This window comes from Epinephelus fuscoguttatus, linkage group LG19 (genome assembly GCF_011397635.1).
Source record: "Epinephelus fuscoguttatus linkage group LG19, E.fuscoguttatus.final_Chr_v1".
NCBI classification, from domain to species: domain Eukaryota; kingdom Metazoa; phylum Chordata; class Actinopteri; order Perciformes; family Serranidae; genus Epinephelus; species Epinephelus fuscoguttatus.
The window spans coordinates 30,707,921-30,734,784 of record NC_064770.1 but is presented as its reverse complement, the minus strand read 5'-3'; the positions used below and the strand labels follow the sequence as shown (position 1 = coordinate 30,734,784).

General features: G+C 42.1%; 1 protein-coding gene across 2 annotated transcripts in view; it reads right to left on the bottom strand.

Annotated features, from left to right (window-relative positions):
• The window catches only part of grin2aa (glutamate receptor, ionotropic, N-methyl D-aspartate 2A, a), a 248,795-nt gene that overhangs the window by 30,763 nt on the left and 191,168 nt on the right, over nucleotides 1-26,864 (bottom strand). For both annotated transcript variants that reach the window (XM_049561003.1, XM_049561004.1), the window contains exons 6-10: nucleotides 20,270-20,472; nucleotides 13,461-13,632; nucleotides 11,434-11,587; nucleotides 10,339-10,464; nucleotides 10,001-10,230 (exon numbers count right to left, since the gene is read on the bottom strand). In XM_049561003.1, coding sequence (XP_049416960.1) covers nucleotides 10,001-10,230; nucleotides 10,339-10,464; nucleotides 11,434-11,587; nucleotides 13,461-13,632; nucleotides 20,270-20,472 — 885 coding nt within the window. The remainder of the gene's footprint in view (nucleotides 1-10,000; nucleotides 10,231-10,338; nucleotides 10,465-11,433; nucleotides 11,588-13,460; nucleotides 13,633-20,269; nucleotides 20,473-26,864) is intronic.

The following is a 26,864-nucleotide window of genomic DNA, read 5'->3' as shown; positions in this document are numbered from 1 at the left end:
AGCGTCTAACTGTGTCTTTGTCTATGTGCCCATGTGTGCTCTAAATTTTAGTGCTCCTGTGTGTTTATCCATCTCCCTCACAAGCCATTCTGTTTTTCTGTGTGTCTGTCGTATCTGTCTTAAAGCATGGGTTCTCAGGGTCGTTGTGTTTTTTTATTGGGGGCAGCTGTGGATCAGAGATAGAGTGGGTCATCCATTAATTGGAAGATTGGTGGTTAGATCCTCCGCTCCTCCAGTCCACATGTTGAAGCATCTTTGGAACCCCAAATTGCTCTTGATGGTTGTTTTCATCAGTGTGTGAGAGCGTGTGAATGCTTACTGAGTAGCAGCTCACACCATGTATGGTAGCCTCGGCCACTTGTGTGTGAATGGGTGAATGTGATGTAGTGTAAAAGCGCTTTGAGTCGTTGGGAGACTAGAAAGGTGCTATACAAGTGCAGTCCATTTCTTATTAGTCTTTCAAACAGGGGAAGCTCACTTTAAGTTTACATCATAAAATTTGTCATATTGTAGCAAGGCAGTAACTTATAAAAGGACCATTTATTTGAAGTTGTTTTTCAACCACACTCATGCCATAGAGCCACAGCAAAACACACCTCAAAGATTTTCAGATGGTTTGAAACACCTGAACTGTGTCTAAAACTGTGAAAATGAGCTATATGGCTTATGGAAATAAGCAACTCCGGACGGCACTCTGTCAGAAGACTCCACTCGCTGCAGTCACAAAGGTGTTCAGCATTTTAAACAATTCCTCCAATCATCATGCAGACACCGAGCGTCCTCTCCCGCCTACCGCTCCATTAGGTCCCAGGGAAGCTGAGCCTCCCTGGAAGTGACGATTTTGACGCATTTATCCAATGACTGTCTTGCTCTGCTGCATGAAAAAAACCTGCTCAGCGCTGTCTCATAGGAATGCTTAGAGGCTCTGCGTCCACCGTGCTGACACGAGAATGTATGACAGGGAGGTCACGTTTGAAAACTGGTGGTAAACAGCTGACATTTGAACATCATAGTCATGATGTTAAACGCATCCTAGCGCACATTTAATGTCATGTAAATTCTTATTGTAATGTAAATTCAATAGTGCATATTTGACCATTTCTGCTATGAAATTTTAGGGGAAGTTCAGCCTCCCTTGTTGTCTCAGAGCAGTCGCCCCTGCTGCAAAGTCTTGACTTTTGTCAATCAGAATGTAGACGTTTTCCCACAACTTTCTGTTGCTTAAGTTGGATTTTGCCTCACAAACTATGAAGCTGCTCTTTGAATCTGAAAGCAGTTTAAAGAAATTCGTTGTCCACTGTCTAATCGGATGATCTGAGAGGCGGGCCTTCTGTGGTGGTCACGACAACAAGTTTACAGTTGGTAAACCATGGACGAGAAACTGGTGGTAGTGGTTGCTGGATACCCAGAGCTATACAGTCCGACGATAGACAGCACGTTGTCAAACTGCCCCTGAGTCATCCTAGAATAAGCGTGGAAAGTGCCATCATGGAGGAGAAGCTCCTGGACCAACTGGTGGTACTCCCCGTGATCCACCCTCTTTTTAGGGTCTCATGTACCCACACAGATCTCACTTTCCCTGTGCCCAACAAACTACTTACTGTGCCTCAACATTTTGGGAACTAGATACTAATTACTGTGAAAAAATAAATTAACTGTAGATTGATTACACAGGAAGGTTAATGAAAGGACGTGCTGGAGTGGCTGCCTGGCAACAGTAAAAAGGCGCGGCAAGTTTTTTTACTGGTAGCATTCAATTACAAAACTGTGGGATCGAGGCCTAAGTCATGCCATGTTACCTTGAATTTGCGAAGAAAACTTTGTCTTGCCCGCCTCCACAGAAAATGGCAAATGTGAATTTACTGATTGATTTGGGAAGTTTAACAAGAGCAAAACTATTTCAAAACATCTGTTAACAAACTTACACACAACTCCTGCAGTCTAGTCCAAGTCTTATTTATTCAGTGACGTGCTTAATACTTTCCAAACACATGGATTTTCACTATAAAAGCCTTAGTACTAGAGTCTTGTATAGATAGGTTTAACTTTCAGTTCAGTTTTAATAGTAAGGTTTAAGCAGAAATGTATGTGTATCGGGAAGCATCAAGCATACGATTGGAAGAATGAGACTTGGATTATGCTGCACGAGTTGTGTGAGAGTTTGTAAACAGATATTTTGATATAGTTTTACTGTCACAATTATTAAATCAATATGTTGACCATTTTCAGTGGAGGCATGCGAGAAGTTTTCTGCACAAATTCAAGGTAAAAAGCATCACTAACTGATATAAAAATGGCAATTTTGTGGGTGAAGTATTCCTTTAAGAGCATCTTTTTACAATCAGTCCTAATATTGGTCCAAGTGTTGTGGCAACACTCTTTTTTTTTTTTCAACATGTTTGTATGAGTCCAGACGGGCACATCTGCTCTCAAGGGCAGCTGCATCCAAAAGCGCTTGACACTGATTCCATGTCATCAATCACACTGGCAATGAAAGATGCATTTACCACTTTAGGCTCACCTCCATGTCGCACTTTACGGACAGACACGAGAAATGAAGGCAACCATAATAGAGATAATTAAACTCACATAACAAAGTGATACTGGCGCCTAAATGAGCACCTAAAGCACTTCATTAGTGGTGATAACATATGGTCTATATGCATTTTTCCAGAGGGGTAATCTTTGCATAGTGTTGAGGATAAAAAAAGTAGATGCTTTAATGATGTGATATATAAATCAGCCCTCAAAATTCCATCACCTGTCATTACCACTCTAACAGACAGATACATATACTGAATTTATATCACTTGATACACGAGGTTCAGTTCTATATGATTGTTTTTAAACCTCTTAACTGATGCATGATGCAAGCACGAAAACTTGATGTCACCACGACAAACTGCTACAACCCCAGCACGGCACTTATGCCCCAAAATTTTAATTCTTAAAGTCTGTGCACTAAAAGCATGCTCTACTATCAGTTGCTGAGAAACCAGAACATGATGTCCTCTTCAGCAAGCAGAGACAAATAATCCAGCGCTGTAACAACAAATCCCTGGTGGCTGTACAGCCTAAAACGCCAACAGACCTGTTAACTGACTGCACTCCACTTGAGGCAGCCTGCTTGGGGACAGTTGCCTACAGCACAGTACACATTCATTACTCCCTCTTCATAAAAGATAAATAAATAAATGCTCCTCCTCTTTCTACACTAGCTGAAATGGATGGAAAAATATGACAGGTTTGTCAAATTGAAAGGTCAAGTTAGAGCTGCACGAATACGGCCAAAATGATAATCATGATTATTTTGATCTATATTAATATTGATGTTAGGGACGAAGTATAAGACTGGTCCTTACTGACAACACTTATCCTTGAAGCCAAATTTACATAAAATTTACCAAAACATTTCACCCAAAACTAAATCAACAAAGCACTGCTGTCACTCTCACGTTGTGCTATATTCCTTCACAAATCTCTATATAAATAAGGCTTAAAATAAAATTATTTTTCACCCGGATTCAGTGCATCTCCTAGAAGCAAAATATAAATAAAAGTGTTTACTAGACACATTTTTATTTTTGGCCAGATGGAAAGTGACTGCATTGGTTATTTCAGTCTGTCTTCTGGAGCTGGATGGATACTGTGACGCACTGTACAGCATTGCTGGATGTCTGAGTTGACACTGGACTAGGACGGAGATTCAGTGAGGTCACATTAGCGACGTTATCCTCCCTGGCCTTCGTGCACCCATTGTCCTGCAGTTTGTGGTGTTTTTCAGGTGGTTGAACAACTAATGAAGCTCAGCGCAAGTTCAATCAGGAAGACTTTCTTTGTGCACATCCATTTACAATTCTCTCCCTCTCACTCCCACTGCTTCTCTTAATCAGCAGACTATGGTTGTTCACTCTTCTAGTTATCCAATCAAACTTTGCCATGATCTCTATCAGCCAATCAGGATGCTACTGCAAAATTTTAAATCTGCTCTCTCCTCTGCTGCTGTCAGATGTCATTTTAGGCGGAACTGTCATACCCTCCTCAACCCCGTTCACCTCCAGCCATCGTATCCAGAGTCCAGGACGAGCTCAACAAAGGCTCATTCCTCTACTCATCCAGATCATCAGCACTTCTCCGTCTTCTCCACATCTCTTTCTCATCTTCACCAACTCTACCACCATCACCAGCGTCTAGACCCCGGGAGGTTTCCTAATCGACTATGGATTCATCACCCTCCTTAAATCATATCATCTTGATGGGGTCTAATCGCCAAAGACTTACTTACTCACATTTTTCATTCTTACATGCACACGTTAATAAATATTTGGGAACACTTGACTTGAAGGTATCTACATAAGAGTGACATGACATGACATGACATTATGACTGCTGTCATTAAGTGTCATTCGGTTTTTGTAATGCCGAGTTGACATGTTAAATTTGTTCGGGACGTCCTTATAATGACAACTTGACATTAATAAAGATGACATTACCAGAATGCATGGGAATTCTAAGTGTGTGACACATCAGAAGGCCTGATCGGCAGCCAGTGTGAGAGATGATAACATTTTAAAGAAGGAAGCCATGAGTGGGAGAATGGATCGCTGTATTGTATAGAGCAAATTACAACAAAGCACCAGTGAAGATGACCTACCACCAAAAGAAAAGAGAAAAAGTAGATGGTATCACAAAAGCTACCTGTCTATTTTTTTCTTATTTTTATTGTCTTATGTAATGATAAGAGTGATAACACATGTTATAGAAGCTATTGTGCACGGATATAAATACAGGAGTGCCTTCAGATTTTGAATGCTCCAGACGTTTGATTTTCATTTTGCATGTGTGCTCTCAGTTGTGTTTTACACCTCTACTCCACTCAGGACTGCAGTCGCAACATTCAGGAGAGGTTTTCACAAGCATGACAGGTGCCACGGCTGTAAGATTAGGAAATTATTTTATATGCAGCAGAGTATTCTATGAGCTGAGCATGCATTTTAATCGTCAATATTGCACTCGGTCATGTTAATTTAATTGTTGAAAGCCTAAATCGTCATTGAGATTAATATTCGATTAATTGTGCAGCCCCAGGCAAAGTTACACGAAGGTTCTTAAGTTATCCAACGTCTTATCATTTCAGGAGACAGTGCCTAAGGAGGGTTAATGTGCTCTGGGTGTTCTGATATTTTAAGATTCAAGAATCACAGCTTATATTATTGCAACATATTCTTTCTCTGATTGGCCCATGCAGTTTAAGTATCACTTTAGGCAAACCACATCTTTACCAGCATTTTGTGTGATTGTACATCTCTGCAAGTGGCACACAGTGCTGTTGTATTTCCACTAAGTCACTGATGCAATGCATTCACATTTTCAATTTGCATACAACATTTTTGTTGTCGCCAGTCCTAGTTTGCACAGGCAACTACTAACATTTGGCCCACACTAGGCAGCTTATAAAACATCTTTATGTCATATGAAAAGGTTGCTCAACCTGATTTGAGGCCTCTCAATCGCCACATCAGAGATTTTGTCGGCAGTTCAAAAACAAGTGCTGTCAGGGTGTCTGTATCTGGTCGGTCATTAATGGTAAGCTTGGTGGTTCCCATAGAAATAGAATAGAATAGAATAGAAATAGGGTGAGAGTAGAACAGATGTTGAACTGCTTGTTGTACTTATATGACTAGTTCACAAGAAAATAGTACAATTTATTTTAACCTCCTGAGGCCCAAACTTTTGTTTGATATGCATTTTTAATTTCTCCTAGCTATTTGGGATCAGTAGGACCTGATAAGTATATTGTCAACGATAATAAAGTCCCAATGTCCTGATGATAGGTTTCCAATGTCCTCAAACAAGTACTTCATAATTAACAGCGTCTTCGCTTGTTACTGTTTCTAAAATTGGTCAAATTTGTTGCCATATCAAACTTCAAACATTATTAATCATAAATAAACAAGTTTCAACCATAAAATCAGATTAGGTTTTGTCCACTTTTGTGTCGGGATCAGCTGCAGACTGACTTTGCAGAGATGGCTGCCATTTTGTTTTTACATGGATTAGTGTATTTTGTTCATACTACCACTAGATGGCACTAAAAAGTGTCCACAAACGAAGATGTTTTGATTTTATTGTTCATTGACAGTAAATATGCTGTTTTTCAACACTGGATTGTGTTGTTAACGTGCTAACTAGCTAACTAGCGTCAAGACGAACTTCTGGTTTCTCTGTCTGAAAGACGATTACAGACTACTGCCATCTTCTGGTGTGAAAGTTATTTCCACTCACACAAGCGCAGAACATACGTGCTGGTTGGCCGTCAGCTGTAGTCTTTGTTGTGAGTTCATGTGCGACTTTTTGGCCGAGATATGGTGACGTCAGGCAACACAGCAGGGGACCTTTTTGTCGCAAGGTTTCTGAAGTTGGTTTGGTATGTCTGGGCTTTTAAGTCACACTGAAAGTACTGGACTCACATCGAGGTGATAAGAAAGACACCTCCAATGGGACGGCCATGTTGCTCTGTGTCTGCTGTATAGGCCACTATTTCTCTACATGTTAGCCATAAGACACTCTGAAGCTGATATACTCCAAGCCATCTTTGCTGTGAGTCTGTTTGACTGCCCCCTAGTGGTCCAAATCTGTTCAGGTAGTTTTGAGTATAATTCCCTGACAGGCGTCTCAATGGGGGATTTCTTATATCATTTTACTGGTCACAGATGCCCCAATGTCAAGCCTCGCTCAGCACATCTGTTTGAACGGCCATTTACCCTTTTTGTCTGGTTCCTTTCTTCCCTGACCCTCCTCTGTCTTTCCTCATCTCTTTTACTCTCTCTCCCCCTCACGCCATTCCTTTCTGCCTTCCTCAGCCGTCAACTTGGCCCATATCTGTCCGCCTGTTGTCTCGTACCATCTTGTGTGTATTGGCCTCTCGCTATTCCTCAGTCACCCTCCTGCCAGTTGCTGTACCCCTTCTTTCATCCCTCCCCCCTCCTCTCCTTCTGTATGTTGTCAAAACCCTCTACATCAGTCTCAAATGCTCTCTCCTTGGAAGCACACTCCCCCATACATCTGTCTCGCTCTCCTCAGGAACTCTCTACCCTTTTGTCTTTCTTTTCTTCCCTATTTCTCTACATTTGGTTTGACCTTTTCCTTTCATCTCTCAGCCTGACATCCTCCTCCTGCACGGCCACCTTTTCCACTTTTATTATCATCCCTTTTCCTATGTATATATTCTTACATTTCAATGCATTTCATTACAGTACTTATGTAATCATTTACAAACACACAGTGGCACAAGAGCGGTATGACAAACAATGCCCATGTTCACAGAGGAGACTCCATGCCGATGCAGCAGGACACTATTTATAGACATGAAATGAAGCTATTTTTTGTAGATAAAAAACACATTTTGCAAAGCATTTAAGACCAGAAATGTGAAAATGTCTGTGTGGATGTGTGTGGAATATTCAATAATACAACTCAAATGAAAAAGCTCTTGTTATCCACAGAATACACACCCAAAAACACAATTTCAAATACTTGTTGTTGGTCCAACTGTGGAAGGAATTCTTTAGCCTCAGTGGCTTTTCTGCACTTTAATTATTAAATTAAATGTCTAATATCATCAGGTGCCATGCAGCAACAGCATTTATTATGCATAACACATTTATACTCCCTACTTCTGCTGGAGCAAATGCATCTATGTACTACTTTGATTCTAAAATGCCACTAAAAAGTCTTATTAAGGGTCCATTTTCTTATTGAAGACAAAAAAATATGCACAATAAGTTACATTTATGTAAAACTCACAGTAGTGGAGTGTACAGTACATTTACTCAAGTACAAGTTACTCTTTGCTTGAGTATTTCTATTGTGTTGTTTTGTCGTAAAATGAGAAAGTTCGTGACCCAGCCGCCATGTTGGATACAGTTAAACAGGAGTACCAAGCACCACCCACCGGCTCAACCAACTTTCTCATTTTACAGCTAAACATTACACCTAAATATGCTTCCGAAAACATCTGAGGCGAGTAATAGGCAATGCAGTAACAAAGTCTTGACTCATATTTGATCAGCACTGCCTAGTTTGACAGATTGACCGCAGTTTACAAGCAGCTTTAGACCCTTTAAGTGTGGGTGGGTGGGGCTTAACTGGAGGCAAAACAATTCTCCACAGACATTAGCTAGCGCTTGGCTTGTTCTAGACAGTGGAGGGAGATGATGCAAGTGGTGGACTGTTCATAAATTCAGAGCTTTGTCCGAATGAACTGTTCAGTTATCCAAAGCACCGCACTCTCGGAGTGGCAGACCACACTCTCGGCACTCTGTCTGGGGAGACGGAGCAACAGAGCACCAAGCGGAGTGAAGGTGTGATGAATTTAAGTGCTCATTATTTCATATAGAAATATAAAGCTCTGTTTCTTCAACCAATGAGGCTCTCATTTTAGTGTAGTGCACCAGACTGAATTTACAAACGCACCATATCAAGTCACTCACTCTCCGGGACCGCGAGTGTTACTTGAATAGGTAAACACTGACCAACGGGACCAGACTGGCCGACCCGTATGCTCTCACTCAGTGGATGGATGATGTCACAGGAAGCTTTGTGGTTGACTACTATGCCAATCTTACAAAGGAGGACGACACTTAAGTTTCCTTCAGTTTGTTGTGCTATTAAAGCTAACGCTAGCTAATGTGCTAAAAAGTTAGCATTTCAGAGAAATCCAATATTCCTCTTATTACGTCCGTCGTAATCCAAGTGCCCTGAAGCAGCGGCATGCAAAACTGACTTGGAAAGATGTAATTTACTTCACTTTTATAGCATAATTTCTAACCGTGGTCAGTTAGCCTGCAGGCATGCTGTGTTTACATGGCAACTCGCGCGAGACTCAGGAACTAGCACCACCACTAGCCATCAGATAGTCTCTCGTGAGAAATTATGCTATGCTAAATCACATCTTTTCAAGTCAATTTTGCATGCCACGGCTTCAGGGCACTTGGATCACGACAGACGAGCCGTTCTGCCGTTTTTGAAATGCATTAGCAGAGTTTTATTACATTTTCAAAATGTGGGTTCCATGCACTTCAAGCTGTAGCTGTTATTCCCGGCTAGCTGTTACCCTCTGATACCCGGAATGAATTTTGTGGATTAAAAAACTACACTGGACTTCTTGTCGGCATAAGGGTCAGTAAGTACTGTCTGTATTTTCATTCTAAAGTGGCAATTTCCTTTAACACCTCCCCAGTTTCTGATGAGGTGGACATGATAACCCTTAATACACATAACGTTATTCATCCCCACAACAGTAAATACTTTTTCCCTAACCTGATGTGAAGTATGCGCTGCACATGTGAGCATTTTTGATGATGGCCTCCGTCCAGTCCTTTGGTCTTATCACATTTAACCATAGCTGTCTTCGTTTTTGTTGATGGGCAGTGGCGGCTGTTATGTGTTCAAATTTAAGTTTTGAGCCATGACTCCTGTTGTAGCACCCAATATTACAATAAGACGACATTTTACGACTTCTATGTAGCCTACAGCCCTGTGGCGGCAAGCCTATTTTGCGTCCAGTTAACAAATAGACGTCATTGTGACATTAGCTCTAATAGGGTCTATTGGCATGACTGACAGCCGCATTAGAGACTCCTCTGTTCTCAATGTATTTTGATGCTAACACTTGTATACTTTTTCTCTAATGGGATTTTGTATTTTTTACACTGCAATACTGCTATTTTTATTTAAGTAGAAGGTCAGAGTACTTTTTCAACTGGAAAACTTGTAAGTTTGAGCCTTTCAGGAACACACAGAGGTTGACAAATTGCTCCAGCATGTACCTCTAGGGCCTTTTGAAAACTACACTACAAAATGTTATGCCAACAGATAACCTTCCCAGTGTAAAAGTTTGGGTGGACTATTGCTTACACAATTAACTTCTTAACTGTCAAAACCAACCATCTAGCCGCTCACATAAGCTACCAACCCTCTCCCATCTGTCGTCCATTACCTTGTTGTCGGAAAGCCCGGTGACTTGGTCGACAAACTCCTCCTGGATCATGAAGGCAGCCAGGTTGGCAGTGTAGGAGGCCAGGAAGATGACAGCGAAGAAGGCCCACACGGACACTATGAACTTACTGGTTGTTCCTTTTGGGTTCTGCACTGGCACAGAGTTGTTGAAGACCAGACCCCACAGCAGCCACACGGCTTTGCCCATGGTGAAGGAAGGGCCATGGGGGTCTGACGGGAAGCACAGAGGACAGAGAGAGACACAGATGGTTTAGAAGACAATGAGAACATACATCATATAAAATACTCTGCTATGGGTGAGTTTGCGTACAAGCTTACCTCTTCCCTGCGCCAGGTTTCTGTTGAAGCCAAGAGGACTGATGTACTCAAACATGAAGACAGCCATTGCAGTCACCAGTAGGAGCATCACAAACATCATCACCCACACTGATGCACTGAATGGCTCTGTGAGAGACAAAGGAAGAAAGAAATAAGAGGACAGAGATTAAGTATTAACACATGTTGGATTAAATTTTTACACCTAACACATCACTTTTTCTGATTCATGCTCACCCATTTTCTGTCTTTCCACGAACTGAATGAATAAATCAATCACACACACACACACACACACACAGAAAATAACTGCATGGATAACAAGCTGACTCCTGCATGTTCGCACACAGAGCCCCTACACAACCACTTGCATATACACAGGCACACCTCCTATTTGACAGTGTGAGGAGGCGAACAGTATAGGAAGCCCTGGTGTCAGCACTCCTGTCCTCCCTCTGAGCTCACAACACTACTGCAGAGATTAAACCTTGCTCTAATGTATGGGAGAGCACTGCTGGCACAAGGCCGCGCACTGCGTGTGTGCGAAAGTGTGTGTGCTGGCAAGCAGCCATTATGGGGTATTCCTGCTAAGCCCTTATAATTGCCACTTTCACAGCAGTAACTGCATGCTGCATACATGTCAGTGTGTGTACCTGTGTGTGTGTTTCTTTCTACACTTTTATGCGATCCTGCTGGCTCTTGCTTCATGTGCGCATGTGATGTCAATGCCAAAGCATTACGCATCAATTGAACGTGACCAAGCAGCCAAAACAGGGATATCCACGGTCACTCGAGTTAAAATCCTGCGGTTAAGTCCCTCTCAGGTAAGTGAGAGTCATTGTGGCAGGAAGCAGGAGTTGAGCTAAATCCCTCCGATGAAAGAGCAAGTATTGACAGCTGTGTAACCGAGCTGAATTGTGTTGTCAGCTCTGTATCTCAGGGAACACACACACACACACACACACACACACACACACACACACACAAAACAAATACCATCCTGCACTCACACAAACCAAAAAAAGCAAACAAGACAGATCTTCCTCTCCGTGTCTCCTGAGTCTGACAACAAAGCAACAGTTATTCGGTGACAGTTACCGAGAAAGGCTGACGGGGAGACCGTTCCGTTGCTACGGGAGACCATGACGCTGATCCCGGTTTCCACGAACGGGACGGAGAAATCGATGACCTCAGAACGCTCCTCATTGATCGTCAGAGATCCGACGGCCATGACGGCTTTCTTATAGACCACCTTTGGAGGGCGGAGGAGAGGGAGGGAGGGAGGGATGGATGGAAGGATGAGGAGGGTGAGCAATGAGGGATAAAGGAAGAGAGACAAGTGAGGACAGGGGGAGAGGAGGAGGAGAAAAGATGAAAACAAGGAGAAAGCAGGGGAAGGATTATGGATAAATCACAGGTGGAAGGGAAAATGGTCGAGAGAGGGGCACAGGAAAAGAAGAGAAAGAATGTTTAATCTTTGTGGCATTCAAATGCAGCAAGGAATTAATATAATCAATACAACTTTGAAAGATACAACCGACTCCTGAAACTACACTATGAGAAGTAAAAAGTTGTGGATGGTACCAATGGAACCTTCTGTTGGGGTACCTAGCACACAGATCTGGTACTAAAAGGTGGAGCTGTGAACACTGCAGTCTGATTGGTCAATAGAGGACGGTCACTCTGCTCAGGGCTGAGTTGTGGCTGGTTTTGAGGCTCATGTAACCACTGTTCATACTGTGGAGAGTTTTACATATAATAAGTGTGAGTTGACAACCTGAATCCATCAGCACACCTTAAATTTCAATGTGACAACTTTGACTATTATTTTAGTTTTTATATTACATACACTTTTAGTAATGAGTGGCTCTTCAAGTGATTAAAATATATATTAATTTCGACTGGATATATCCCAATGAAGAACAAAAAAAACGTTGCGTAGTATTGATCCTCTGGGCTACAGCAACACTAAACCCCTGAGCTTGCCTGAGAAGGACTAAATGCACAAACCCGCTATTTTTAAGTATCTCATAAAGGGAGACTCTCACTGCAGCCTGATTTATTTTGTTCTGAAAATGTTGAGTGCAACCCTGTTCTGTGGACAATAACGAGGTGCAGACTTCCACATGTGTCACCGATGATAACCAAATAGTGGGTGCTTGACGGAGCAGTGAGTGACAACAACTACGCCCACATTTTAGAGTACTGTTTGTGGTGGAAACACTAAGGACACCCAAGGTCTAGGTACCATGTCTGAAGGGTTATTTTTGGTTCCAAAGGTCCCATACTGAAAGTGTTTGGTGGAAACAGGGTTTATGTTGCTGCCTATGTTGCCTATAAGTAGATCCACCACTGCTGCTAACTACATTTATTCTCTTCAAACTAAAATTAACTTCCATGATACCACTCTAAAATCTATAAACCGAAATTGATGGAAACACCTGCCAAATCTACTAAAGTATGAATTTTATTGACTGCACATCAGTAACACTTTTAATTTCAGGCTGAATCTTAATCAGTACAATCGATATACAAGTGGGGGTCACTGCTAAATAAAACGCGTGCCAGATGAACATCGAGTGAATGAAAGTCTGCCATGAAAAAAAATATAGACAGCAATAAAGTTTAAAGTCTTAAAATGAACTCAACTTTACCTTCAAGTTGAGGCTGGTAATTAAAGATATGCAAAAGACTTTTCTGCAGGAGTAGCTGAGATTTGTTTACTTTCCGAGCATTTACAGTCGGTGCCAAAGCCTCATAGCTGATTTTTTTTTCTCCAACCCGTGAAAGTTTTGCAAAGTCAACAACTAAAGCTTTTTTTTGGAACGTGAGGAACAGGAATATCCTGTCATACAGACTAATTTTCCCCGGAGCCCAGGCCTGCATTTTAGATGCGCTACAGACTAAAAGTGACGAGCAATCGATACTCTTATACATCATTCATGACATGCTCCTGCACTTTCTTATAGTGCCACCTTCAAGACTAACAGGCAGGTAGTTAAAAGCATTTTGATACGAATACAAATAGATTCATCACCATAAAACATGCACATATAGATCACTCTCTTTTTCTCTCTCTCTCACACACACACACACACACACACACACACACGCATTCCTCTTACCTCTCCCACCATCCCATTCCAGACGTTGTTGATCTTCTTGCCATGCTTGCCATTGGTTACCAGGTACAGGTCATAGGTGAACTTTACATACTTGGCGATCTTTTTCAGAATATCGATGCAGAAGCCTTTGCAGCACTTCTTGATGTATGTCCCACCAGCCTCTGTTGTGTTGCTACAGAAAAATATAAACAAAATGCACACATCATTAGCCGATGATTTTGAACAGCAGCTGCTTCGACTAATCATCAACTGCAGTTTCCTGTCTGTGACAGAAAATGAGAGGCACGGCACCGACAATAACCACATTAATCCAGGTATGTGTTTTCAACTGACTTCATATTTTATTTCCACCTTTTTAAACCATGAGGACGTGTCAGCAGCTTCTCTTTCGGGCAAAAACAAACACAGTTTTCAACTCCTTTCATTCTACTTGTTAAATGTATATGAATGCACCACTGAGCAAAAATCACCCTGGGACTTTTTCACCTTTAAGTTCAGGTCATCCTGTTCAGAAATGACATCAGAAGACTTGAAAAATATGCTCCCTCTCTCCTTCTACCTCTCTGTCTCTCCAGAGAGGGAGGTTTATGATGGCACTGCATCTGCAAGCCTTGTACCATCTGTGTATATGAATTTGAGAGCAGTGAGTTCACACACACATACACACGCACAGGAGTGCACATCAACTTTCAGCCACCTGGGACTCTCATTTAACTTTTAGATGTGTGCTAATTAGGAGAAGATAACCTCGTCCTTTAGTTTAACAACAACCTGGACGCGAACTTGATGGAAAGGGAGGAAAAAAAAGGAAAACATCCGACTCTGCAGTTACCTTCAGAGCTCAAACTCTGTCACTTTGGAGGAATTCTGTAGTGCTGGAAAAACATTAGCCGATTCTTGCCCCAAGTGCAGACTCCTGTGTTACCCTCACTAGTCGCCATCAATCTGTCAAACGAATGTCACCCCAAGTGGAATCCTTCCCCATCTTCCAACTGGAGAGGAATTCACTTTTTATGGTCTAATAGTTTCGCACAAGAGAATAAAATGTTCATTTTAAAAAAGCCAGGCGCTGATCTGTCAGCAGTTGTGAATGACTTTTTGTGAAATGTTGCGCAATCACCCAGGGTGATTTTCTACAGATATAATTAGATATTATCTATAGCAGCTGTTGGAGCTGATTTAGAATGAAATTAAGGAGCTAATTTACATGTAAATGTCCCCTCAAACATACCATGTGTCAACAAAATCAGGCTAATTCACTGCCAGAGAAGCAATATGGCTTTTGTTTTCTCATCAATCTAAAATAAAGACTTTTGTAAGAACTTTGACACTCCATCTGTAACGCAGTATCTATTTGTCTCGCACTACTAGCCCAACAAGGTGGCCTATGGCTTCCAGTATAGCACACAGGAGCAATGATGACAGTTATGGGACTAATCCAGAATGACTTACAGTAAGCCCTTTTTATACAGCCTGTTCAAGGCGGGTATGTGGCGCTGTTATTCCGCCCCACCGCTCTTTATCAAAGGTAAAATTGCGGAATGGGGGACAGATTTGTCTCAACTTTAAGACAGCGGTGGATGTAGTAACAGTCCCGAATTGACATCTATATAGAATAGGCAGACAGCAGGACAGGACCACAAATGGGACACAAATGTGCACTTCCTTGGATAGTGAAGGCATAACCCACCCTATCCTCCCTATGATTGGCAAGCACTCATTGCCTTTGTTTGTTGGATTGGTTAGGTGTAGACAAGAGGAGTGAGATTAGTCAGAATTAGGATAAAAATGTCAAGGTTAGCCAATCAGAGGCAGATTAAAACAGACTAAAGTGGTCTTTGTCTTCGCAATGATAGGAAATGCAAATTCAAGAACAGGATGGGTATGACGTTTTGGAGACGTGTTCTGCGTGTGACCCGACACCGGACGATTTAAAAAGCAGCAAGCAGCAGTTAGCAGCTAACTCAAAGACGAAGAACCACAGCCAAAAATGTCCACAAACTGGGGATTCAATGAGGTGCAGGAGACAAGATCAGCTGCCATATCCTCCTGAGACCCTGTGTCCTTGTACAAGGACATCACATTTTGAGTTTCCTTGACCTTATACTTCATTCTACTTAACTTAGACCTGTTGTACTTGTACTCGTTTTTTTTTTGTGTCATCTAGTGGTAGTAAGAGCACAATACACAAATCCATGTAAAAACAAGATGGCAGCCATCTCTGCCAAGTCAGTCTGCAGCTGATCCGGACACAAAAGTGGACAAGGTCCAAAACCTGATCACATTTTATGGTTGGAACTTGTTCATTTATGATTAATGATGTTTGTAGTTTGGTATGACAACAAATTTGACAAATTTTAGCGACAGTAACAAGCGAAGACACTGTTAATGATTGTCTCATTTGAGGACTTTGGGACTTTATTATCGTTTCATTTGAAGACACTGGGGCTTAATTATCATTGACAATGTTTAGTTTTTCATACTTATCAGGACCGACTGATCCCAGATAGCTAGGAGGAATTAAAAATGCATTTAAAACAAAAGTTCAGATCTCAGGAGGATATAACAGGGACGGTCAATGATCGTTATATAATGCCATATTGTTTAGTTTGTTTGTTACGTTATGTCATATTAGAGGCTGGCGCTGTTGTGTTACACATCATGCCCACGCCTCTTTTGCTTCTGGGACGCCAGCATGCTAACCAAAATCACACATAGGGGCGACATGATGCTGTTGTTGTTCGGTTCTATGTAAAACAAAGCAAAGGCATAATGAAGGAACTTTGAAGCAGCCCTATCGCAGGATCTCTGTGTAATATGAGCTCCAGTAAAATAGGAAAACGGACAAAGAGACTTGCAGAGAGGGACAATGAGAGAGTAAAAAAGATATTGTGAGAGTATGTGTGCTTTTAAAAGAATTCAATAGCTTCAACAAACCCTAATTAATTCACAAGTTTTCTACACAGAAAAAAAGGAAACATCTCTAATTTGTAAGATGCGTTTGGCAAGTAGACTCGGCAGACCCAGTTAATCAGGAAAGTACTGTAGGTATGTCTACTCTAAGTATGTAACTGCAATGTAACTACATAATAAGTGAGATGGAAGGGGATATATACAGTGGGATCTGTGATAATAACAACAACAGAAACAAGGACAACTGAGTCAAGTATGTGGCAGGTTCAGCTGGTAGGGGCAGTGACAGAGCAAGCATATAGGCCAGAGCTGTAATAGCTGCATCCATGAACACAGTGTACCCATTTAGGCCGGCCATAGTGCAGTTCAGGCAGTGAGAGCATGTGATGTTATGGAGGCTGTTTGTGAAGTTGCCGGGGCCAACTTGATATAGAAACGCTACAGGGCCCGAGGGGTCTCCAGAGAGGGCGGTTTGGGGTATGTGTGTGTGTGTGTGTGTGTGTGTGTGTGTGTGTGTGTGTGTGTGTGTGTGAGACTGTGTGTGAGTATGGCTTGTTCTTAGGCCTAGCCTGGATGAGTGAATTTGTGGTTCTGCATGCATGGATAGTCCTCCATCCCCCGATCCAGCCCGGCCACGACTCCTCTCACTCTGCCTCTTTCCTTCCCTCCATCTATCCCGCTTTCTCCAAATGGACACTACGGATGCTTGAAAGGGAATTGCGCTGTGGGAGGGCGGAACGCGCCCTGGATGCATTGGCCTGTGAGTGAGTGGACATGTGGCAACAGAGAGTGTATATGAACTTGTGTGTGTGTGTGTGTGTGTGTGTGTGTGTGTTTTCCTCCTTGGAGATGCTTTATCCTCCGCCCTACTTCACAGTCATTCTGGATGAAAATCTCTGTTGGCCTCTTCCCTGGGACCCTATTACCGCTTAATCAGCTCTGTTGGTGTGTGTGTGCTCACGTAGTAGTTACAGTCAGTAACTTTGTATGCATGTATGAATGTAGTGGTGAGACTGATGCAAAGTGTGTAGTATATATGCCAATCTCACTGTAAGTGTGTGTGTGTATGTGTGTGTGTGTGTGTGTTCCAGTGGAGAGAAATAATATTAAATTATCTACAAACCAATTACATGCTTTGATTCAGCAGCACTCAAGCCACTCAGTGACACACACACATACACACACACACACACACACACACACACGTCCTAAGCCTCCTCACTGTGTGTGTGTGCGTATACTTCAGGAACATAATATAGCAAGGGGCTAGCAGTATTTGGGTGTTAGAGAGAAAATTGGTAAGGAAAGGAAGTAAATTGCTGAGTTCAGCAGTTGCCTCCATTTTCAGGGGGAGGAAAGAAGCTGCTGCATAGATCGCACACTGCACCTTTTCCCCCGTGCTCATGAGAGAAGCCAGAGAGAGAGAGAGAGAGCAACACAGAGCAACAAAACGACTGTGCTGAAGGAAATGGGAAATTATGCAATTTTTACCCCCCTTCTCATTACCAATGCACTCATATAAAATGGAACCTAATTTTCTGTAATGCTTAGTCCCATTTTTCACACATGCAAATTGCCTGTCAATCAGTGAATTAGTAGACTGCATCACATTCTATTTCTGTCAGTGTCATTGTGTTGTAAATTAAGTCTTGAACCATTAATACCACCATATATTAATATATTTTATGCCGAAAGAATAGAAATGGTGAATTACTTATTCCACCATTTTGCATTAAATGTCTCGGAGCTCATAGTTTCTTTGCAATAAGCCTAAAGAGTAACCTTAATTTTTTTCAACCAGGACCTTTTATCCCATGTTTTTCTGTCTACGTGACTCATAGGAACAACAGTTTTGAAAGTGGCCCAGTATTGAGCGAGATGCTCGCGGTGCCGATTTTTATGTCCACTTAAAGTGCTTGTTTTTGCCACTGACAGGCTCAGATTGGTACTCTCAGGTTCTGATACCATTATGGACAGGATCCTTACAGAGAAAGACCTTTTTGTTAAAGGGAAAGTGTTACGATAGCCTTATCGGTAGTTTAATGAATGTCTTGTGGTTGTGGTTTAGGAAGGTGGTACGCGGCAGGGTCAGCACTGACGTCACACTTGGGAGTTGGTGGTAATGACTCATTAGCTGGAGAGGCCTTTGAGCTGAGCAGGCACAACACAAGGGAGATGCCAGATGCAAGACATTCCGATGACACGCCATCATGAATTGTCCATGCAAATACACATTTCACTCTGAACAACCACGAAGAAGCCAGCCAGTCGACTGGTCCGACGGAAGGGCACCCGAGGGGTTTCCAGCAGAGTCCGGTCCAAGCAAACTGGTCGCAAGGAGCAAGACCGGTGGCCTGGTCGTTAGTCAACGACACCCCCTCTGAGATAGGAGAGGTCACACTCATCCAGGGAAGTCCAGGTACATTTCTCATGTCTAATGCGACACGTAGGGAGAGGCATGAAGTTATGGGCTTGCTAGCCTTAGTTCATGCACGAGCCAGCTTTTGCATAGCAGTATAACAGTAAGATCCTGTTTTCTTTAACCTGAAACAGTTCCAAAATGGCTGTCACCACAGCCACCAAACTCCATTTGAAAAAAAACAGCAATTTTAGCGAGTATAGAGCCAGCATACTTTCACATCTAACTGGGTGAATTAAGGGTTTATTTCAACCATACCAGTTGGTGATTGTTGGAACAGTAGAAAATGAACAAGGGCATATATTGTGAGTTTGGTTTTGTTTCTATTGTCTTTGAATTAAGTGTGTTTTACCATGATGAAATCACTGTTTATTTAAATGGAGCCTGGTGTGTTTGATGACAGTGATTTTGGGGCTGTTTCATGTTAACCCTTTGGGCCCTAGGCGTTTTTGGGGTATTTTTACTGCCTTTACTTTTAAGCTCATATCACAGTCATTATAAAGGCTACATACACATGCTATATCTTGTTTTTTTCAGGACAACCTGGGCTAACCAGATTTGCCATCATTTCATGTCCTTCTATGTGACTGTATTTTATATTAATTTTTATATCACATCTCAGCATAGCAAGTTGGAAGTTGACATATTCTGCCATATCTGAAGAGGATTCTCTGGAATCTGGCAATATAAGAACCATGATGGTGGGACATTCTGTCACTTCACAGCTGTCCAAAACATGTGGTTTGTGCCAGGCAACTGGACAATATGGAGATATTTGCATCTTGAAAGCCGGACTACAAATGTGGATAGACAGGGAGAAACACACGCAAGCCTAAGACGTGGTAAGATACGATATTCCTCACTATATGAAGTGACTGATAACAAGATCTGTATAATGGATTGTAAAGAAATTTGTCAGGTTATTATTTTGTAGACAATTGATCTGGATTTATAGCGTGATGGGATGACAGCACAATGATGTGTGTGGTATCACTGGAAAGCTCTGGTCCTGCGCTTTCATGTGATATGCGTGGCATTTCTGTGCGAGCGTGCATTCGCGAGAAATCCATCCAAGAGTAATGTGTGTGCAGAGCTGTATGAAAGCTCTGTTATACATCATTTTAGTGTAACTTTAGTGTAACTGTAAACTGACAGTGCGCACATGCCCCAAGTGGTTACACTGCAGCCTGTTCTGTGGTTGCATTTCCTGGTATATGGGAAAATAGGGCCCTGATTGAAAACTACCTAAGTTACCCTTAAATGTTTAAGACAAGTGGTCAATTATGTATCTGATAATACACTGGATAATGATAAATATGATATAATTTTCGAGGCGATGAAATATCTTTTATACTTTGCCTGTTAATCCACATTTTCAAGAGTCACATTCAAAGCAGTGGTCAGACCACTGGACCTGGAAATATCAGGTGATTTGCAATGACAGCAACAGTGCTAGCTAGCTAGACGGCAGACTTACTCTTTAATGTGCTTCCTGCAGGGCACTGAGTTCCTCATGCAAGTACCGGTGAGCCTTTCCACGTCCTCCACAATAACAAAAGGTTTCTCCTCTAACGTCACGATGGACAGGTGATTGTCATCAAGCTCGGCATCACCAAAGGAGTTGAAGCGCGGCCACACTGGGTACTTTAGTGTCAGGCTGCGGTTGTCCAGTTTCCCCATCTGGAAGGAAGGAGGGGAGGATAACAAAGACGAGATGATAAAATGAGTTACGCTCAACGAGATTGTTACGTCACTTAAAAACTGGAATAGTTGGACTTACATTTTTAGGCATTTACAGAGGGTGTGGATCTCATCCAATACTTCATAATAAGTGAGCAGGTTGGGAATCAGCCACTTTCTGTAACAGCATCACTTTGTTGGGTTTAGACCCATGACCTCATATTTAAAAAACACAGTGCCTCTAGCTACTCGGCAAGTCTGATGCCCTCAGAGCTAATGGTTACAAGCAGACAGGAAGTGGAAGTGGTGGGAAAATCATGTCCACCCCTCAGTGATCATAACATGGCAGGAAAAATGCAATGTGTTACCTTTCTTTACCTGGTAGTTTCCTAACTGCTGTAATCTGTTGCCCAATAACTCAAAGCAGACAGGAAGTGGAGAGGATTACAAATGTAGACACACGTTAACATTTCCTTTAAATGTTACATGTTGCTTTTTTTGGCACAAAAAACATTCAAATCAGTACACATGTTCACAGACCATAATAAATGTGACTACAGGTACGACAGTGGGAACAACATAACAGATTTAAAACATGGTGTGTGGGGATGCATGACAAAATGCACACGGGGGACAAACAGAGTGGCTATGAATGCAAACATATATGAGGAGGGGGGTGTGGAAGTATGACAGCGCTGCGACTCTGTTAATAATTCAGAAAGTTTTCAGAGCTGTGATGTCACAGATTCCCCTATGGATGCTCTTTACTCACCTACACCTGTGTGTGTATGTGTGTGTGTGTGTGTGTGTGTGTGTGTGTTTACGTATGTTTGTGTCGGACAGGAGAGGCAGAGAGAAAGAGACAGCAGCAGCCAGCGAGACTTTGCTCCACTCTCAATTATTAATGTTACAGGAGCCAGAAAATGGCAAAACCTCGCTCTCACTCTTTCCCTCCATTTCAAAAGTCTTTCTCTCTTCTTCTTCTTCTCCTTCTCTCACTCGTTCCTCCTCCTCGGCTCATACAGCAACACTGCTGCAGTGTGGAGTGGAATATCTGGCTTTACAGCCGAAGGTTTTTTTCTGTATCGCACACTTATTAACACTCATAAGGGCGTAAATGTGTGGATGTCTGAGGCAGTAACAAATGGAGAAAAGATAGATACTGAAAATGTTTGTTTTTGGTGTGTGTACTAAATCTTAAAAAAAAAAAAAAAAAAAAAAAGAAACGCAATGCATACACATTGTAAATATACATTATTCAGGCATGCTAATCTGTCACCTCTTTGACCCTGGAGTGATATCGGACAGTTGTTGTTACCCACACACACACATATATATGCACACACACACACACACACACACACACACACACACACACATGTTGTTGCTCAGGCTGCATGCTTGGCTAAGTCATTAACAGGCGAGCAGAGAGGAGGAAGTGAAATTAGCATTTTAATTGTTTTGCTTTGAGTGGTTTTCTTTCCTCTGACAGGGATTAGAGTCTTTTTGCCGCTCTTAGTCGGCACCACCGTCAACAGCTCACTCTGCTGTCGGCTACATCTCTAGGAGTCTGTGTGTGTGTGTGTGTGTGTGTGTGTGTAGGGGCAGGACGGTATGCTGAGGTGGCATGTGTGAAGTTTCTTGTGTGTCACCTTCACTCTCCAGGGAACGGCCACATTTGTCTATCTGTCTTACCCCAGCTGTTTTGCATTTCACAAGCGAGTGAGCACGTGCCTTTAGCTCCACACACACATGTGTGAGTGTGTGTGTATTAAAGGGGTTTGGGAGGTAGGAAATGGGTTTGGTAATGTAAAAGTGAGGGGGGAATTGTTTCACAGAAATGAAAGGATTCTGGAAGGAAAAAAAACCTAAACAACAACAAAGATGAGTCAGAGAGGGAATAAATAGAAGAGAGTGTGGGTTCAAAACGATTGTACAAACAGTTTGGCATCATTTTGTGGTCTTAGTAAGACCCTAAAGCTGCAGTTACCAGCTGCATGTGCTGAGATGATTTACACACTCCATGGGTGCTTTAACTAGAAAACATTGTGCTGAATTTTTCTTGTTAGATATGGATAAAAATACTTTTTTTCTGGAAGACCAGAACTCTTTTCTTTCTTTTTCTGTTGTAAATTAAATTCCTTATATGGTTAAATTATTACAATGCAAAGTGCCTATACAGTACAGCCTTTTAATTCTACAATGATCTAATACGTTTGGTTTACAGCTTGTTGCACCTTTAAAGGGACAGTACATATTTTCCTCTTGTGTGTAGTGCTATTTATCAATCTAGACTGTTTTGGTGTGAGTTGCCAAGTATTGGAGACATCTGCCATAGAGATGTCCAATGTAATAGAACTGGAAGACACTGGCTCAGGATAATCCTCAGATCTCGTTGTAAACAGTTTTATATAGAAACTGCTTTTTTTCCCGACCAAGCTACACTTAGAAACAGAATCCCCACAAAGAAGAATTCCTGTATTTGCCATTAATGTTTACATCTCGCACTGTAACAAGCACACACCCCTCGTCCATGAGTAGATGCTAGGCCCCCAGGAAGTGCACTGGACTTTGAAGCTAATTTTCCTAGTGGCCAAACAGTGTAATTACACCATCACGTCAGTGGCGGCTGCTGGTCTTTCAAACAGGGGAAGCTCACTTTAAGTTTACATCATAAAAATTGTCATATTGTAGTGAGGCAGGAACTTATAAAAGGAACATTTAATTGAAGCAAAACACACCTCAAAGACTTTCAGATGAGTTTAAACACCTCAACTGTGGTGAAAATGAGCTATATCGCTTATGGAAATAAGGAACTCTGGACGGCACTCTGCCAGAAGACTCCATTGGCAAATATCCGCATGGGAGTGAGCTGGAAATGCCAAGCGCTGTCAGTCACAAAGGTGTTCAGCCTTATAGACAGTTCCTCTAATCATCATGCATACATCGAGCGTCCCTCCCGCCTACCGCTCCATTAGGCCCCAGGGAAGCTGAGTCTCTCTGGAAGTGACGATTTTGTCGTATTTATCCAATGACCGTCTCGCTCTGCTGCATGAAAAAAACCTGCTCAGCGCTGTCTCATAGGAATGCTTGGAGGCTCTGCGTCCACCGTGCTGACACAAGAATGTATGACAGGGAGGTCGCGTTTGAAAACTGGTGATAAACAGCTGACGTTTGAACATCAGAGTCGTGATGTTAAACGCATCCTAGCGCACGTTTAATGCAATGTAAATTCTTATTGTAATGTAAATTCAATAGTGCATATTTGACCATTTCTGCTATGAAATTTTAGGGGAAGTTCAGCCTTCCTTGTCGTCTCAGAGCAATCGCCCCTGCATCACATGATGTTCTACAGCCCAAAAAGTCTTTTTCCCATTGACTTACATAGTATAGTGAAAGAGACATTTGTAAATCAGTGGATACAATTTTTGAGCCCATAAAAACCCCATAAAATGACTTGTTTCACTTGTTTCCAATAACAAGTTGAAAGTCTAGTATAGCCACACAATTGAATGATGAACAATTTTATCCCCATTCAACTGTAGAGAACACTAAACTGCAAGATGCCACCTCAGCTGACTGGAGTCTCTAGTGCACCTGCTATATCGGACATACAGCAGTGCCAGGTAATTTTATATGTGGCAATTGGACCATTTTGGCTTTATGCGCCACTGAGCAACGTTTATAAGAATGATCAAGGCCCCACTCCTAATGCTGTATCCAATTCTCTTTATACATCCATATTAGATGCATACTTCCTTCTGCGTGGTGATGCAGTTGGTGGGTGTAGTTTGGTATAAAGAAAGTGGTTCTTATATGAAACTGCTCACAAGGTCTGTGGCATTATTTTGAGTAACCAGGTAATGGTTTCTGGAAAGAGACACTGCTGTTGAGTTTTTCAAATTATTTCTTTGACGCTTTGAGTGCAACAATAACAGTCCCATCTATGGCTCCATCTCTACAGTCGATGTCTCCAACATGAAAACAATCTAGATTGACAAACAGCACTACAGGCAAGAGGAAACATATGTATTTTTGATTTTTGGGGTGAACTGTCCCCTTAAGAATCAGTATCCATGACAAGCCTGGAAACAGACATCCAACCCGAGTCTGATTGACCCATTCAATCACTAATATGAGCTTCTGAGGACTGGCCCTGATTTGGTTTGATGAATCAATAAACTCAAAGCAGAGATAAATGTTCCACTCAGAAGATGGTTGGAAAAAAGGGAGGAAAAGAGAAGGAGGAGGAAGAGGAGGGGAAGAATGAGCTGACTTCAGCAGCTCTCCTGATATCCTGTCCTCCTGCTCTCCTCTTCCCTCTTCTTCTCTGTCTCTCCTTCTCTCTAATTAAAGAAAGAGGGGTTATAAATTAATGCCCAGAGAGGAGAGAGGATTCGTTCTATCGACCGGCCAGGCAGCAAATTGCTGAATCTCCTCGTATGAAATACCAGATATTACACACACACACAATACATAGAGATGAGTGCGTGTGTGTGTAATGTGACAGCGAGGCCAGTGGGAGGTTATGGTGATAGGGCCTGTGGGATTACCGCATTATAACATCCCATGGCGGCAATCCTATCGCACCATCACCCTGTGACGAATTCAGAGCCACTTGGAGATGAGATGACACTCTGCCCCAGAAGAACTGCTTCTCGTAATCTTTTCTTTTTTTCCTCTGGAAATCCCTTGTTTTGTTTCATCTACTATTCTTTCTTTTATCACCTCAAACCTGCCCTCCGTTTTTTTTATGTTCCCTCTACTTTTCTTTTCGGTTTATTTATCTTTACTTTCAAAGGCCTTGCTCTTTGTACCTGCGTGTCTTGCTCTCTATTTCATCTATTTCACACTGTCTCCTCTTTTCCTCTCATTCCGTGTGTGTGACCTATACACACACACACTCGTACACACTCATGGATACACTCATACACACTCGAGGGGCTACAATCAACCAGAACGCGGCTGAACAAGCGAGAGACAATGATAAAAGAATAAAGAAAAAACAAGGGTCAGTGCTCTTACAACTGAGCACCTTCTCTGTGCCAGTCTCACCGGGAGAGTTATCGCAGTGGCAAGTTGCATTATGGGAGAATGAGTTCCTAATAGCGTGGAGAAACCCATTCAGTCATAAAACAGTATCTGTCACTCCTGTCAGACAAAATTATGTCGGGAAAATGGATTCTGCTCTCCCTCTCCTACGCCTGCTCTGTTTATATGTGTGTGTGCCTGTGTGCATGTGTGAGGATACACGTGCATGCCTCTGACAGTGTGTGTGTGTGTGTGTGTGTGTGTGTCTGAAAAACAAGGGCAGAGAGAAAGTGGATGACAGAGTGGAAGAGCGAGAGAAAACCGCATCCATGGATTTAGACATCTTTCCTTAAAGTGAAGCGCTTTTATAAAGACTCAGAGAACAGTGAGGCCTGGAACCAAATTGTGCGCATGTGTGTTGATTCGAAAGCGTGTGTGTGTGTATGCACATGGGGTTTTTTTTTGTGTGTGTGTGTGTGTCTCCTCTCCATATTGTGATTCTCCAAGCACAAATCCCATGCTGTCTGTAATAATTATTTTGTGAACTGGCTGCTAACACTGCAGCAGTTCCTGAAGCAATTTACACACTCCATCTACTCAGCAGGAATAAAACATAACATCCTGGTTCTGATCGGTAAATACACTTTTCTCATTCAGTCAGTGAGGTTGCACTGTAACTCTGAATGCAATGAGCAAATTCATCATCACTTCTGCCATGTAATTGATTCGTTGCTGTGTAGTTCCTTTAAGCTGCACCAACCATGACATGGTGTGTTTTTTGTTTTGTTTTTTACTTGACTGCTCTTTGTTTCTGATTTCATACCGTGAGTTTTGCATCCTCAAAGCCCAGGAGTTAATTAATACATATTTATTCAACACTGTCGGATGGATTTTGTTATTTTCAAGAACGCTTATTTCAACTATCATCAGCATTCAGGACTTTGACTTGTTCAACCTCTTCAAGTTCAGTGCTCAGAATAAATGTTGGCTATTAACTATCAGTATATTATTATTAAGTGAATACATTAACATTTCAACAACACTGTGGTCTGGTTAGGTCTAGGCACACATGGATAAAATTTTATCCATCTTTGGTGGCACAATCCCAGCAGGAAATGCAGTGATGTCACCATAAAAAACAAACACTTTTCATGACACTATCCCCAGTGGAAACACATCGACGGGTCACTAAAAAACACCCATATTTGGTGACCATATAGTTGCTGGAAACCTAGCAGTGATTAGCTAGTCTGGGGCTGTTAGTGGCCGTTTTGGTAAGGAACCGGAACCAGGGCGAGTGAGACAGGATCCGGAATTCGATGGATGCCCCTTTCCATCAAAATAAAAGCACCAAGCTAATA